This window comes from Vidua macroura, chromosome Z (genome assembly GCF_024509145.1).
Source record: "Vidua macroura isolate BioBank_ID:100142 chromosome Z, ASM2450914v1, whole genome shotgun sequence".
Classification (NCBI taxonomy): domain Eukaryota; kingdom Metazoa; phylum Chordata; class Aves; order Passeriformes; family Viduidae; genus Vidua; species Vidua macroura.
Window position 1 is genome coordinate 62,376,656 of NC_071611.1, and position 14,792 is coordinate 62,391,447.

General features: G+C 38.4%; 1 protein-coding gene across 7 annotated transcripts in view; it reads right to left on the reverse strand.

Moving 5' to 3' along the window:
- FAM172A (family with sequence similarity 172 member A) overlaps window positions 1-14,792 on the reverse strand; it is a 264,470-nt gene that overhangs the window by 96,877 nt on the left and 152,801 nt on the right. For 6 of the 7 annotated variants that reach the window (XM_054003613.1, XM_054003615.1, XM_054003614.1 and 3 more), the window contains one exon: window positions 7,398-7,517. The exons of the other annotated variant lie outside the window; for it this stretch is intronic. In XM_054003613.1, coding sequence (XP_053859588.1) covers window positions 7,398-7,517 — 120 coding nt within the window. The remainder of the gene's footprint in view (window positions 1-7,397; window positions 7,518-14,792) is intronic. 7 annotated transcript variants of the gene reach the window in all.

Sequence of the window (14,792 nt, forward strand, 5' to 3'; positions counted from 1 at the left end):
TTTCAAAAAGCTCTAGCAAAAAAGAGCCCACTGTTTCCAAAACCAAGTCTGCTCCCCAATTCCTGTTATTCAAGGTCAATGGCACAAACCTGGTTGTGTGTACAGACTAGGGAACAAGAGGTTGGAGAGCAGTGCTGTGGAAGGGGACCTGGGGATCCTCCTGGTCAATGGCAAGCTGAAAATGAGTCAGCAGTGCCCTGGCAGCCAGGATCCAGCCAGCTGGACAAGATTGTCCCGCTCTGCTCTGCACTGGGACATCCTCACCTCGAGTGCTGGGGGCAGTTTTGGGCACCACAATGTAAGAAAGATACAAAGCTATTAGAGATTATCCACAGTAGAGTAATGACAATGATAAAGGCCCTTGAGGGGAAGCCATATGAGGAGTGGCTGAGGTCACTTGTTCTGTTCAGCCTGGAGAAGAGGAGACTGAGGGGAAAACCATTGTGGTCTTCACCATCCTCAGGAGGGGATGAGAAGAACCTCTTAACTTTCACGACCAGTGACAGGATCTGAGCGAATGGCAGAAAGCTGAGCTGGGGGAGATTGGTTTGGATATCAGGAAAAGGTTCTTCACACAGAGAGTGGTTGGGCAATGGAATAGGCTCCCAGGGAAATGGTCACAGCACCAAGCCTGATAGAGTTCAAGAAGCATAGGGGTAACACTCTCAAGGACATGTTGTGATTCTTGGGGTATCCTGTGCCAGGAGTTGGACTTGATGATCCTAATGTGTCCCTTCCATTTCAGCATATTCTTTAATTCTACGATTCTAACTGAAGAGGAAGGAAAAAAGTTGTTTGCCAACACTGGTGTTAGAGGTTTGACCTGGTTTTGGTTAAAACTCAGCTATTCTAGTGGAGTGAGCCTCAAGTCAGAGTAGCATCAACTCCAGACAATCCAAAAAGTGGTCCAATAGTTCATGACTGAAAATATGCACCTGCATATGATGTCTTTCACAGGAACAATGATTCCTGGTTCACACCAAGGACCAATAGTCTCAGCAAATTACTCACATAACTCTTGTCATGTGTGGGTCATGCTTGGCTGCAGCTTTGCCTCAGTCCTTTTCCCAAGCAGGACTTCCTAATCCAATGGTGAGAAACCTAACTCCACCCTAAATTTATTCATGACCAGTTTTAATCCATTTGTTCCTGTGCCGACATTGTTCTTTGGCTTATAAGACTATCCCTCCCTGCTGTTTATTCTCCTGATGTATTTGCTGAGTGCTACCAATCCCTCTAAGCTTTCCTTTACTAGGCTGAACAAGCCATGCTTTTAAGCTCTGTTTCTACAGTAAATACAAAGCAGATGCTGAATCTTCTCTTTCTAGATAGAGCTACCAAAGTTAACATAAGAGGACTAGCATAGCTCTTTTTAAGGTTAAGCCTAAAGCATGTGTATAGTATATCTATGGCTATAATGATGTTGGTACTTATGACAGCTAGGACCTGTCAATGTTGGCACCATGTCACAGCAGGTCTGAGGATCCTTCATTGTTTCTGGCAAAATAAGCTTTCCATTGATTCAAGCATATGAGCGTATGAAGTGTATCTCTTCCTTGACTTAATCTTGACTTAATCTTCCCAAATGTCTCAAATTACCTCAGATGAATCACAGCAGCCAGCTGGACAGCATTAATACTCCCCTTCCTGGGACAGAAAGAGCAAAAAAATTACAGTATCATATGTGACTCTTGTTACATTACCTGGTCATTCACTTATAGTCACTGGCAGTGAAGTCAGTTGTCCAAGAGTTTCTGCAGCCCTGCTGCTCTCTGTTGATGAGATCAGTCTTTGTGCACAAATGCAGATGACTACCAGTCATCGCCTAACTGTCCTGACGCAGAAAGTAACTTTCTATTACTGCAGAAATTATATTTAATTTGTGTGCCCACATCAGTAACAGGAATACTAAAAAAAATCAGCATCAAGGCTAGAGACCCTGTTCCTGTCCAACCCTTTTTTATACAACTGACCACTGGTTCCTCCATTAGCTTCTCTTGTCCACCCTCATTTCTCATTTGATCTTTTTCAGATGAACATACACTTTTCCAAGAAGGACAACAAAGAATAGCTGAAATAAACCAAACAGAATCAAGATTTAATTTTTACTTTTAGACTTGTTTTTCTGAATGTGAGCACTAAGTTAGACCTGCCTCAAAAATATGCTATTTTTAGTGTCCAACACAGAAAAATTTGAGACCTAAATCAGGTAGGCTCTGGTGAGATGACTTGTCCAAAGACTGGACGTACAAGTCAAGTCCTCATAAACCTTCAAGACAGCATCCCACACTGCTCTCCCAACTGACATTCAATGTCAAAAGTGTCTTTTTTCCCCTTTTTTTCCTATGCTTACAAAGCTTTAAAGCATAGCGGAATTTTGCTTTTGTCTTCACAATAAGGATCTTGTCCACTGAGGTGTTTTCCTTCAGAGCTCTCTACTTCTAGCTCTCTCCCATGCTTCCTACAGCCATCACAGACCTTATGTTATCTCTACCACACACCAGTAGACATATTTTGATTTAACATAGCAGCCAGGGGAATTAAGAGTTGCATGTCCACAGTACCCACTCATCAATTTTCCAGGCAAACTGAATTAAAAAATAAGTAGACATATTTATATAAGTATTTATAAAAAGCCAAATGTAACAAACCATTCAGTCTGAGACTTCGGGAAATTAAATCAATGAAAAACTAATGACAGTTTCTTAAATTGCATTTTGCCTGTGCTAGAATAATGATGCAGCCTCAGAGATTCACAGGTAGCTCAGCAGGTGCCTGTCTATCATCATTATTATGGCACCTATCAGTGCCAGTCAGGGCCAGGTCCTTGCCATACTCAGCACAATACCACAAAATGAAGTGGCAGCATATTGCAGAGAAGATCTCAAAATGATAGACCTAAAATTATTTCAAATTGTCAAAATTTGCAGATTTGATGGAATTAGGACTCTACAGGGCATACAGTAATTTGAACAGTGTGGTTTAAGGGCGCTCATTGTAACAAAGCTCGCTAAAAGGACACCCTCCCCCCATTTTACCTACACCTTTGTGCAAATTGTCAATATATATACCCAATATTTTAGCCAAAAGAACCATAATGAATAGTTTACACCTGCTGAAGACAACCTACTTTCCTTCTCCTAATTATTACACTCCCATGTGTAGTTCGTATTTCTACAGCAGTATGAATGATGTAAGATGGAGATACCATTAATGATTCTCAGAATTTTTTCATGATTCCCATGATATTTGGTGTTTTTTTTAAAGATAGCATTTAACTAAAATTAAAACAAAAAAGCTGTAACGAGTTATAAGATTATGAGGAAACAACTGAAAATACAAAGCCTAGGGTCTCAGAAATATAGGAAGCAAGCAGCAGAAGTCTTCCACAAAGATTCTTATTAGTGGATCTTTCATGCAGGCAATGACAAGGAAAAACATTATTTTTAAAGCAAAATAATTGTAAATCCATAAAATTTAGCAGAAGAACTCAAAGGAGGTGTTGTACCAGAAACTTCTTGTTTTCTGTAAACTAAATATAAAATTGACTCCATCAACTTGAAATTTTCACTTTCTGTTAAATTTCATAAAATTATTATAAGCTTGGGGTTGAGAAAGTTCCACAATTTACCATCAAGTAAAGCAAACTGATTCTGAAAATAAATCTCTGACTACACTATGCAAGGGATAACAGAATTAAGAAGCTGAGATGTATTCATGAATCATGGCTTGAGTTTTTCAAAGTCAGTAATTAGCAATTAGCAAAACTCAATGACCCAGCAATTAGTTTTAGTGCTGTGCATTCAAAAAGTTATTTACGTGCAGATACTATCACATGCACATTTAATTTCAAACCACAATTACACAAAGTTTAAATTACTAAATATTAAGATACATTCTAACATATGGCTTTTATGATTTACCATTTGTAATTCAACCTATAAACAACAGAACAAGAAAACTTAGTACATTAATCAGTGAAACTTTATTTTCCACACATTTCAATCACTTTCAATTATTCCCCTAGTAATCTGTGACACAAGAAGGTAGAGAAAGTGTGTGCCTATGTTGCAGTAACTGGTTACCAGTCTCTGTGTATTTGAGCATGATATTGCAGACTCACCCTATTTGTCTTAACATCCTGCACAGACATGAGAAAATGTAGATCAAAAGCTGCAAAGATCAGTAAAACTTTTACTTGACGTGGCATGTATTTGAAAATTGCAGCCAAGCCTTACTGTTTGTTTAATGAAGGATTTCCAAAACACAGCCTCATTTTTATGGTGAGAAGAAGTTTGAAATGAAGACTAAAATTTGGCCACCAAAGTTTTGTAAATAAAAATTATTTTCCTTTTATACCAATTTCATATGCGATGGTCCTATCTGCTCTCTTTCACTTTGTGCTTCTCAACGAAGTGCATGCCAATCAAGGCACAAGGCAGAGCAGCACTGCCCTTCCTATGCTACCTCCCTCAGAAGCTTCAGACAAAGGAGCACCTGCATGGGTCCTGCCTGTGGAAGGCTGAATGTTGTTCTCTGCCTTTTCCTGGGAGAGCAGCAGCTCCTCCCACACAATGGTATGAATGTCCATTAACAAGATTTTGCTTAATATCAGCTTCCATTGGGTTTTTCTGTTTAATGCCAGAACATCCTGTTTCCACCAGGAGTCTTACACCATGATGAAGTGGCAAGCTGTGGCTAAGATGACTGCAAGCCATCAGGACATACCTTGCAGCACTGAACATGGAAAGTTGACTAAGAAGATATTAATTGAAAACACAAATATTTTTGGATATTTTTGCTTGTTTTCTTTTTCCCTGCAGACAAAATGAAATTCAGAAGGCTCAGGCAGAAACCTTCACTCCAAATTAAAGCCATATGCTTCACACTGCTCCCCTAAGAGGCACGAATGCAGAAGGAGCAGCTGTGCAACAGGTCTCCATAACAACTGTAACCTACAATTTCATGAATCAGTTAACCCACAAACTTGCAAAGGAAGTATAGAGGTGGTATAGTTGCTACATGGTGTAGCTGCTCTATCAACCTCATCATCACCTCCACATGAATCAGAGAAGAAAGTGAAGTGATTGAAAATGTAATATGTCATAAGACAGTAATTGGCCATCAGCTGCTCCGTTTCTTTTTGGAGTTCATTGCAATTACTAAGTGCCGTATGGATATAAAGTTGAAGAGAAAGGAGATGATAACAAAATAAAACCTTACAAATGAATACTGCAATGAAATAATTCAGGGTTTATTTCAATGGTATGTCCTTCAGTGTATGAATTATTTAATCAAACTACTTTTAGTAGTACTCAAATATCAAACTACCTCTGCCTAAACTAGGTGCTAATACCCTTTGATATTTTAGAAAAACATTGAGATACATTAAAAATACACTTCAGCTCTAGTTTTGCATGACAGATACGTGATGTGTCAATGGATACGTATTACATTCTTCCTCTCAGGCATGCATCTCCTGCAGAGATAGCAGGCTACAGAAGCTGACCCTTACTGAGACCATCTTGTCTTTCTGACAAAGATACTTCTTAACTTCTTACTTACTGGTTGCTTCCTGCGATTGATAAAAATTTCACAGGCCCTGAACATCCTGACCCTGGAAGCCCCAAGGTCAGAAGTCAAGTCTTGTTCTGAAACATCAGTGTGCTTCATATTAAAGTAGAACAAATGTGAAGAAATATCCACCAGTGTGACAAGAAAAACATGGAAAATGGAAATGACGCCTTGGTCATCTGTTAAACAAGCCACCTCAAGCCATTGTCTGAAATGTGATGGAAAAACTCTCCAAGACTCCTTCAAGTCAGCACTAAGTTTAGGAAACACTGAGAAAAGTCTCTAGTTGATTCTTATTCCTGCCCTCTGCTACATGTATGTATCTCTGGGCATCTGGTGACCCAAACAATGTGGCTTTACAAAACCTACAGAAATTCTGCCAAAGCTTTACTTTGGACCCACAAGTCACACCAGAATAACCTGAGCTGAAACACAAAGCAGCTGAAAATCACAACTCAGGAAAGCCAAGAAAGAACAACTGCTCCCTAATCTTCATGACATCTCAAGAGCAACAAGCATATGCAATGCAACACATCTTTTGCCCATAGATGTGGTTACAGAAAGAGTTATTCATCTTCAAGGTCTCTTAAAAATTTAGTTTTGAGACTATTCATTGAGTAGGCAATAAAACACCTGTGAAAAATGATCAATTCTCAAACAATCTTCAGATCAGGAAAATGAACTGTTTCTCAAGCTTCAAACCTGTACACATCATGCATATTTCGCACATACTCTTCCAGGACCGCAGAAATAATGAAAATGGCATGAATTTCAACAACAAAAAAGAAAGGGGAGGGGATTAGGAAAATCTCAAGTTCTTAAAATAATACCAGTGGCCATTGTCTGGATTGTTATTGCTACTTAGAATAGCATAAATCTAAAACCAACATGCTTATGCATGCTTTTTCCTAATTAAGGCATTCATCTTATGTTCAGGGAGGAAATATCTTAATCAACTTTAAGTTAGATTAAACTAATGCGTTGTAGACAAAAGATGTACATATATGTCTACTGTTTCCTGTGTCTATAAAACCAGTTCTAATGCTCGGCAATTTAACTTTCCACAATAAACAGGACCCTTACTTTTTTGTAGTTTTCTTCAATAAAACATATCTTGATTACACTACTGTTTTAAAATCATATGAGAAGACTGTAGCTACACTGACAGAAGGGTACACAAGTTTAACAGGTAGCTTGGCATACCAGATGGGGTCGAGAGATCTGCCTTTAGAGAGAAGAGTGGAAGACTTACAAACGAGATATTCAGCAGTCTAAGCACCAGATAATAGTCTTACAGTGAGCAAAGTTTTCCCCCCCTTATATCACTGCAGAGCCTAATAAATGGGAAAGCAGAAGTCCTTCCAGCAAGTTCTGCAGATCTTTGTAGAAAAACTGCAAAAACTGAATAAAACTGCCATAGTTCCCCACACATTCAGTTCCAATCTATATATAAAAAGCTGCATTTGTGTCTGTGACTTTGCTTTAAAACTGTTCTTCTATGTGCTTAGTCTTGAATGTCCCCAGGTCTTTATGTCCCACAGCAGAAAACCAGTTCCTTTCAGTACATAGTCTGGACAAGAAGGATGCAGCATGTTCTGTTTCCTCAGAGTCTTTCAAGTTCATGCACACTTGGGACTTTACTGTCTATCTCAAAACCAGAAAAGACACAGCGATCTTCGGTTTGCAAAGAAATCCTGACCAACTTGTACATGACCACTGGCACAGTTGTCTCTACCTAGTTACTTTCAAGAAGGTGATCACAAAGAATGTAGAAAATCTGTGACAGTCTTCAGGAAATACGGCAATGGAGAATTCACACTTACCAACTCTACAAAGGCAAGTCCACCATAACTGTGAGCAACAAAAAACACATTCTCTGCAGCTGACTGGGAAATAAAATGGTCCCAAACATAAATTGCATGTTCTTCAGGAGAGCCATTATCCTGCAAAAAGAAATTACATTTGTGACAATTATCTTTTAAAAAATGGCAATTCTGTCTAAAAGCAATGTGTTCTTACATGTTAGAACGTTTTGTTAAAATAGAGATCAAATTAATACATACTAGTAAAAAAAAAAGAGAACAGCTTCTTTTGTCTAAATAAAGGCAGTAAAACTGTTGCTTTTTGAGCTTACTTCAGTAAGTATAACAAAATGATGCATCTGCAAAATTTTGCGTAAATACCATGACAACAATTCTGCTAAATGGAGGCATTCATAGGAATCATGAGCCGCTCAGATTTTCATTCTTTTGACAACTCTTTTGTCAAATGTTTGTTCACTAAGGGTTTGTTTAAAGTACTTATGCCTTAGATTGGTAAAAAAAAACAGGTAAGAAAAATATAAATGCAGAATCATAGAATAATTTAGGTTGATAAAGACCTATAATTTCAATTTTTACTTTTTTTTTCATACTATGAGCCACTGGAAACCTGAATTAAGATTAAAATTATAGTATTTACAACTACTCTTTCAAATCTAACTTTTTGTGACTACAGACTGTGACACATGGTGCAAACAAAACACCTCTTGACTGGTGGCAGCCATTACTTTGGAATTTTTGGTAGCTAGGGGACCATGTTTTCTTACTATTGAACAAGATTTTGTCAAAATCAGCCAGTGTAAGAATCACAGGATGCACTAGAATGACACACACTGATTTCAGTACACTCTCATCAAAACTCACGGTTGTGTACTTGTATCCTTGAGGTTCTTAGAAAGAACTATATCCCTCTAGATTTTCCTTATTTCTTGGGTCATAAGTACAAATTTGGTCTAGTCTCAGGTGACAAGAATAAGATGCTCTGCTAGGTACCCTGCTCTGCTAGTATTTCACACAAACAGGATAACAATGTTGGCTCTTTCCAGGCTCTTGAACGCCAGAAAGAGCTGATCAGTCAAGGTCATGTAATTTCCTAAAGTTTGCATACATTTTCCCTTTGCTCTGTGCCAGCAACTACTTCATATCCTTAGCTAACTCAGACAAAGACAAGAAAATCCTCGTTTCCTTAGGAAAAAGAAAGCACAAACCAGTAAAAGCTGCTGCTAAATACACAACGTGAATTATTGAAATTTATTAAGAATGTTGAGGTGATCTAGATCTCAATTCCATTCTGCAATTCAGTTTTGGGGATTTAAGCTCTTATAATTGTTTAAAATCAGTGGGAAGAGACACAACTAAATAATATGGTTGATTCTGGCTTTTATTTCTATTTTCATACTCTGTTTTCTATGTAAGAGTGAGATGGCAACAAATCCTTATGGATCCTGACTCAAAGTTTTTAGAATAATGATGTGCTTTTCTGCTTCAGCAGCAGTGATTATAAGACAGAAAAACCTGAATTTCTCTTACTCCTGGAGATTCTGCTCTTCATTGACTATGACAGAACATAGTTTTAACTAATTCTGTATCACCTATTGTAAACTACCTCAGTATGGGAAAGGACTTATTTCAAAACAGTTGCTGTTTTGAAATTTGATTGCATAGATAGGTACAGAAAGTAAAGACTCTTCCCATTGTGAGGAATGAGGGAAATTTTTTACAAGAAATTACATAAAGAAAATATGACTGACGGACCAGCTATTAAGATAAAGCTGAAGGACAACTTGAACAGGAGTTTCCTGCGTAAAAGTGATGTACTCTATAATCTGTATGGAAAAAAGTACAATAAAACACTGAGAAAGTTTCAGAATTACTACTTTATCTAAAAGATTTATCTTAGTTATATACACAGGATGTACTTATTTTTCAATAATAATTGATACTTTTAACAGCAATTTTTGTATAGGCACCCAATGCTGTTTAAATAATCTGAGAAAAAGAGGCCATTTTTTCTGCTTAACATAGCATTTTCAGGTTACTTTGTGTTTATTATTCTACACACTGCTGGTAAAAGCACACAATTTTAGATTCCATAAGACTAAGACATCAGCAAAAAGCTTCTGAACTCAGCCCAAAAAAGCTTTCACCAACCAAAGCATAACCAGTGGTCTAGTAAACTAAATTAATAACTTCACAGCTTCACAGTCCAGTACAAAGACTTAATAGGATGCTATAAAAGCAAAAAGAAATGAGCTAGAATGAGTTAAATATATACTGTAGCTTCCTTTATTACCAGTTAAAAAACTCAAACCATAAAATGTCAGGATAAACTAGGTTGCCGTATACTCTGCTAAACCCTAAACAAGGTAAAAAAGCACATAGAAGGAGGTGTAAGAAGGAGTCTGGAGGAGTCCTATATGCTTAGAAGAAAAGCTCTTTCTTCAGAGCATCTGCTTATTTTTCCCCCTTGTAACAAGCCCATATTACAAACACCTCAGAACTGGCTCCAGGTGTATACATGGAATATCCAGCTGCAGAAGCCGTGCACAGCTGATCTCCTTAGGATTTCAAATTGCAGTGAGTCTGTGAGGTTTAACCTCTACTGCCTGGCTTGGATTAAATGACAAAACAGGATGCTGCATTTTCAGCATGAAAGGGGACAGTCTCAGGCAGCTGTTGCTTTCTGTAATTTCACTGAAGCTAAATTGAATGCACTTATCTAGAACATTGTGAAATTATTTGACAGAGAGGGGGTCTCCCGGTCAGAGTTTACATAATTATCTATACAAGTGTACAGAAATGAATGGACATTAGCCTGGAGAAATCATACTACGTACCTTAAAAGGCACCTCAGGCTGAATGCATTCTTGTTTGTGAAACAGACTGAGATGGAGATGTGCAGGAAAACTTGAACTTAGACTTCCTGCTGCTGAAAGCTGGTCATCTGCAGCAGGTAATTCTATGTCAAAATAAGTGGTCTGGTTCTTTGAAGTTGTGGAAGTCATAGTTGTGGGTCTCCATCCCTCTGAAAACCCTTCCTCTTGATCATTATATATATAATTAGACATGAAAGGAAGAAAATATTAAGAATCATATGATGTGAAAAGGCCCTTGTGCAATGTTTATCCAATAAAAAGTAATCCAAACAAGGCTACTCCTGGGCCATCCATTGGGCAGAAACGGATGTTCAGTCTGAGGGACTGAACTCAGATTTTGGTCGGCCATTTTTTCCAGCATGGCTAGTGCTAGGAGTTGAAAGGTATATAACATTTTAATAGTTGGAGCCATTAGGTATACACAGATGAGCAGTATGCACACTGTGAATACAATATTACATTCTGTTGCATTCAAAAAACAGGTTACATTTACCAATGTAATATCACAGTCATTAATTGTTAAATACCAGGTTGAAGTGTTGCAGCAACTGAAGCCTTATCAACTATGCCAGATTCTAACACCTAGACATTGCAAGGTCTGCAGTTATGATGGACTACTTGAGTCAATAACACATGGAATTGTCTAAACAACATTTGCATATTTGTGTAATTATTTCCTAAGGTTAATTAGCGCCTGCAAAGCAGCTTGCCCTTTGAGACTGCTTACTGTGACAGGTTCACGTATTTTGTGTTTCAGTGCCAGAATTTAGTTATTTCTTTTTTCTTTTCCTTTTTTCTTTTTTTTCCCCCCAAAGTCACCTCTTGCCAGAAAGTTATAGGCCTTGATGCCTTGAGTCTGGAGGCCTTGAGCCACTATTAGCTTTATTGAGGCAGAGCAGCTCAGATCCCCATCTTGAACTTCTAATACATCAAAACTAAAAAAAGTCACATAAAGGAAAAAAAAAAAAAAAAGACTACAAAATTAAGTTTTCAGATCTGGTAACCCACTTTTGGTTTTTTTTTAAGGTCAAGGAGTAGGAATCACATTTTTCTGAGACAAGGGAAAAGTGAAATGCACACAAATATGGAAATATGTTGTACAACTGAACAGCTTTTTAAGAATTTATTTGAAGGTGGTTTCTCTAATTACCATTTATCACAGAAAATCAAGCTAGAAGGAGAAATTTAAAACAATTTCTCCTTCTAGCTTGATAAGCTACTATAAACAAGTATGCTACATGAGTTAAATACAGGAGAACAGAGTTGCATGCTGGCTGGGAGGCAGAAGGATACAGAAGGCTCTGATCGCCTGTCCCTAGAGATGTTAGATCTTACCCACCAGTAATACCTAGTCACTCATGTATAGTTCGTCCCATTGCCTCAGGGAGCCTTGGGGCAGGCAAACTTTTGAAGTTCACCCCAACCCTTCCAAAAAATCATGACACTTAAATACATGTAAGTATAAAAATATTCTGTTACAACAGCACCTTTCATGAGTTCCAAATGATGTTTATCATTTGTTGCATTTTTCTCACTCCTTTTTGCAAGTATTTGCCTTATGTGAGACAAAAACTTTTTCACTAGGGAGGAATAAAATGAAACTATATGATGGTTTACTACCACCACAGCAGCTCCAAAATTTCTGCGCAGGACATGGTCTAAGAGGCTTTTGTCAGGGTTCAGGAACATCACTCCCTAATTTAGTGATTCCCCCCAACCAAGACTCCTCCAAACCAGACACTGCTCCTCCCACTGCTCTTCTGGTGGGAGATACAAAAGACAGAGGTCATGGGTTGAAATAAGAAGAATTTACTGGAAACAGCAATGAAATAAGAAAACAAACAGTAACAGTAATAATATTAATAAGAAAAGTATACAAAAAAGAGGGTGATTTATGTGAAAAAAAATGCTCACTGAGCCAGAGCTGACCTAGTGTGAGCCACAAAGGAACAAAATGGCAGACAGACTCTCTTCACCCATGCTCTTTTTCCTGACCACAAGCCATTCCCCTTCTGGGGAATGGGAAGCAAGCATCCCTCATTTCTGCCCTGACAGTGAGAAGAGATGATACAGAATAATGATCTAGACATGCTCACATGGCTCCAGACTCCACTCCCTCACAGTTACTACAAAAAAATTAGCTCTGTCCCGGCTGAGAACAGAATAGCTTCGAGGGCAAGAAAGCCGAAACATAAGGGAAAAAACAGCCAGTACATGATTTTCCCCCCACAGCAAAGACAGTAGCTATGGCATTACAACCACAGAGGAGGATTAAAGTAAAGAGAGGATATAAACTGAAAACAGGAAAGGGAGTGGAATGAAGCATTTTGTATTAATATATTTCTGCAGCATGAGTACATGAAGACATGACTTTAAAGTATCTAGCGCACGACATTTAACCAGATTTTGACTTTAACTGAGAAATTCCAGTGTATTAGGAAGCATCCCATCTACCTGAAAATCTTTTTTGCCTTTTCAATCATGGAGTTGAGAGAATTCCTGCAGTTATTTGGGAACAGTTCCCTACTACAATACAAGAGGTGATCCCAGGAGACAGCAGGACCTTTCATTAACAGTAGGAATTGTATTTCTGCTTTACTTACTGACAACAGGCAATGCTAATGTGTATGCTACATATGCTTCATGTTACATATGTAAACATGAAGATGGGTTGGCTCTTGCACAACTCTTAAATAACTGGGCTTTCAGGAAGTATGGCAATAACCATGATATAGCAGCATCTTCTGTACAGGGGCAATTGCAGCTGTGTGAAACCAGACAAAAGGATGATGCAGAAACAAGCACCAAGACCGTCTCAGCAGCAAAGCAGTTGTGAGTGGGGGAGATAACTAGAGGCAAATTTATACCAAATCTTAAATCTGACATGTATCTGAAATTCAGTTTAGCAGATCATGTAAAGAGCATAGGAAAGCAAGGATGATGAAGACTGAGTAGTAAGTCAAGCAAGTTATTTAGTTCCTGTGTCCTGACTGAGAAAGAGACAACTTGAGAGAAAACAAGAGGAGAAGAGTTGAAACCATAGACAGCTGATGCTCTGGCCTTGTAAGCCTGAATAGAGGACACATTTCTTTCCTCCTTTTATGGCCTCTGTATGGATTTTACTTGCATACTTTGCCATATTAAAACCACAATACTCAGCAGGATTTGATCAGCTTTGCAGAGTGGGTTCATGGTCACCAGTGTCTGGTATAGCTCTGTGGAAATACAGAGCATTGTATCTGCATTGGTTCAACACTAAAATCATGTAAATGCATAAGTGATGTTATTCAGCATCTGTATTCAGAAATTCCTTACTTATGACCTTAGCAGGGATTAAATAATGAGTCTTCAGATGTTAAAATGCCATACTCTTGCACTTGCAGGAAGAAGGGGTGAAATAAAAAATTATACTATCCTTTTAAGGGCACTTTCTGAGATGGGGGCAAGATACATAATCTGGCAGCAGGCAGCAGCCAGTTTTGAGACAGGAGAGACCACGAATCACAACAGCTAAATCTGGTCATTTGTGGAGTTGCAGGATACAAATAGCATAGTCAAGGTTATTATCTGGCACATGCCTTCAGAAAGCAATATGGCAAAGTGACTTGAAGTTGGGCTTTTTTTTTTGTATTACAGATCTCACTTTATTGCCAAATCAATTTGAGATGTTTCTGTTTCAATTTCTTCTACCTATTTTATTTGCTAATTGGGCTGGTGATGGAAATGTTCCCAATATTGCTTATGAAGCACCAGTAATGTTGTGTGCACAGAGTCAGCAGCACAAAGGAAGACCAGAAGTCCTACATTTTGCAGTTAAATGTCCATGATACTAAGTTAAAGATAGTCCCACCACCAAAACTGCCAACAATTTATCAGGAAAGCATACAATCTCAACAGTCCTTCTAAAACAAAAAGTATTCCATGAAACATGCAATATCTGGCATACCAAATAGCCAAATAAAAGATGCAAATAAAAAATGCATTTGGTGGACTGATACAAAATTTAGATTTCCTCCACCAGGGCAGAGGGGATGAAAAGCTAGTTTGGAACAAAGTGGTGATAACATGGGATGACATTCATGGGATGATGAAGCATTTTGCTACGGTACAACTCTTGAGATTATGCTTAAAATAACAAGTTTTAGCTAATGCAAGATCAACGTCTAGCCATGGTTTTTATGCTTTGTGCTTGGGCTCCTCCCCAGGGCTCCTGCTCTCCCCAGTTCCCACCACAATTACAGTCATCTGAAGATGACTTCAGATCTTGTCCCACTTTCCCCACTTTAAATGCAAGCTGGGCTTTCCCTGGTGAGAGTGGTCAGGAAATAAAATTCAGCCTTATGCTATATATATATGTATGTGCAACATAGCAAGCTTGGATCCTAACATGCTAGGGCAGCAGGAGGGAGTTACTTTTCCCCTTTATACTCCAGCTTTATGGCACACAAGAGAAAAAAGCAACTCCAAGACAGAAAAGCATTTTTCCAGCTAAACCCTCAATCACTACAGTTCCTAAACAAAA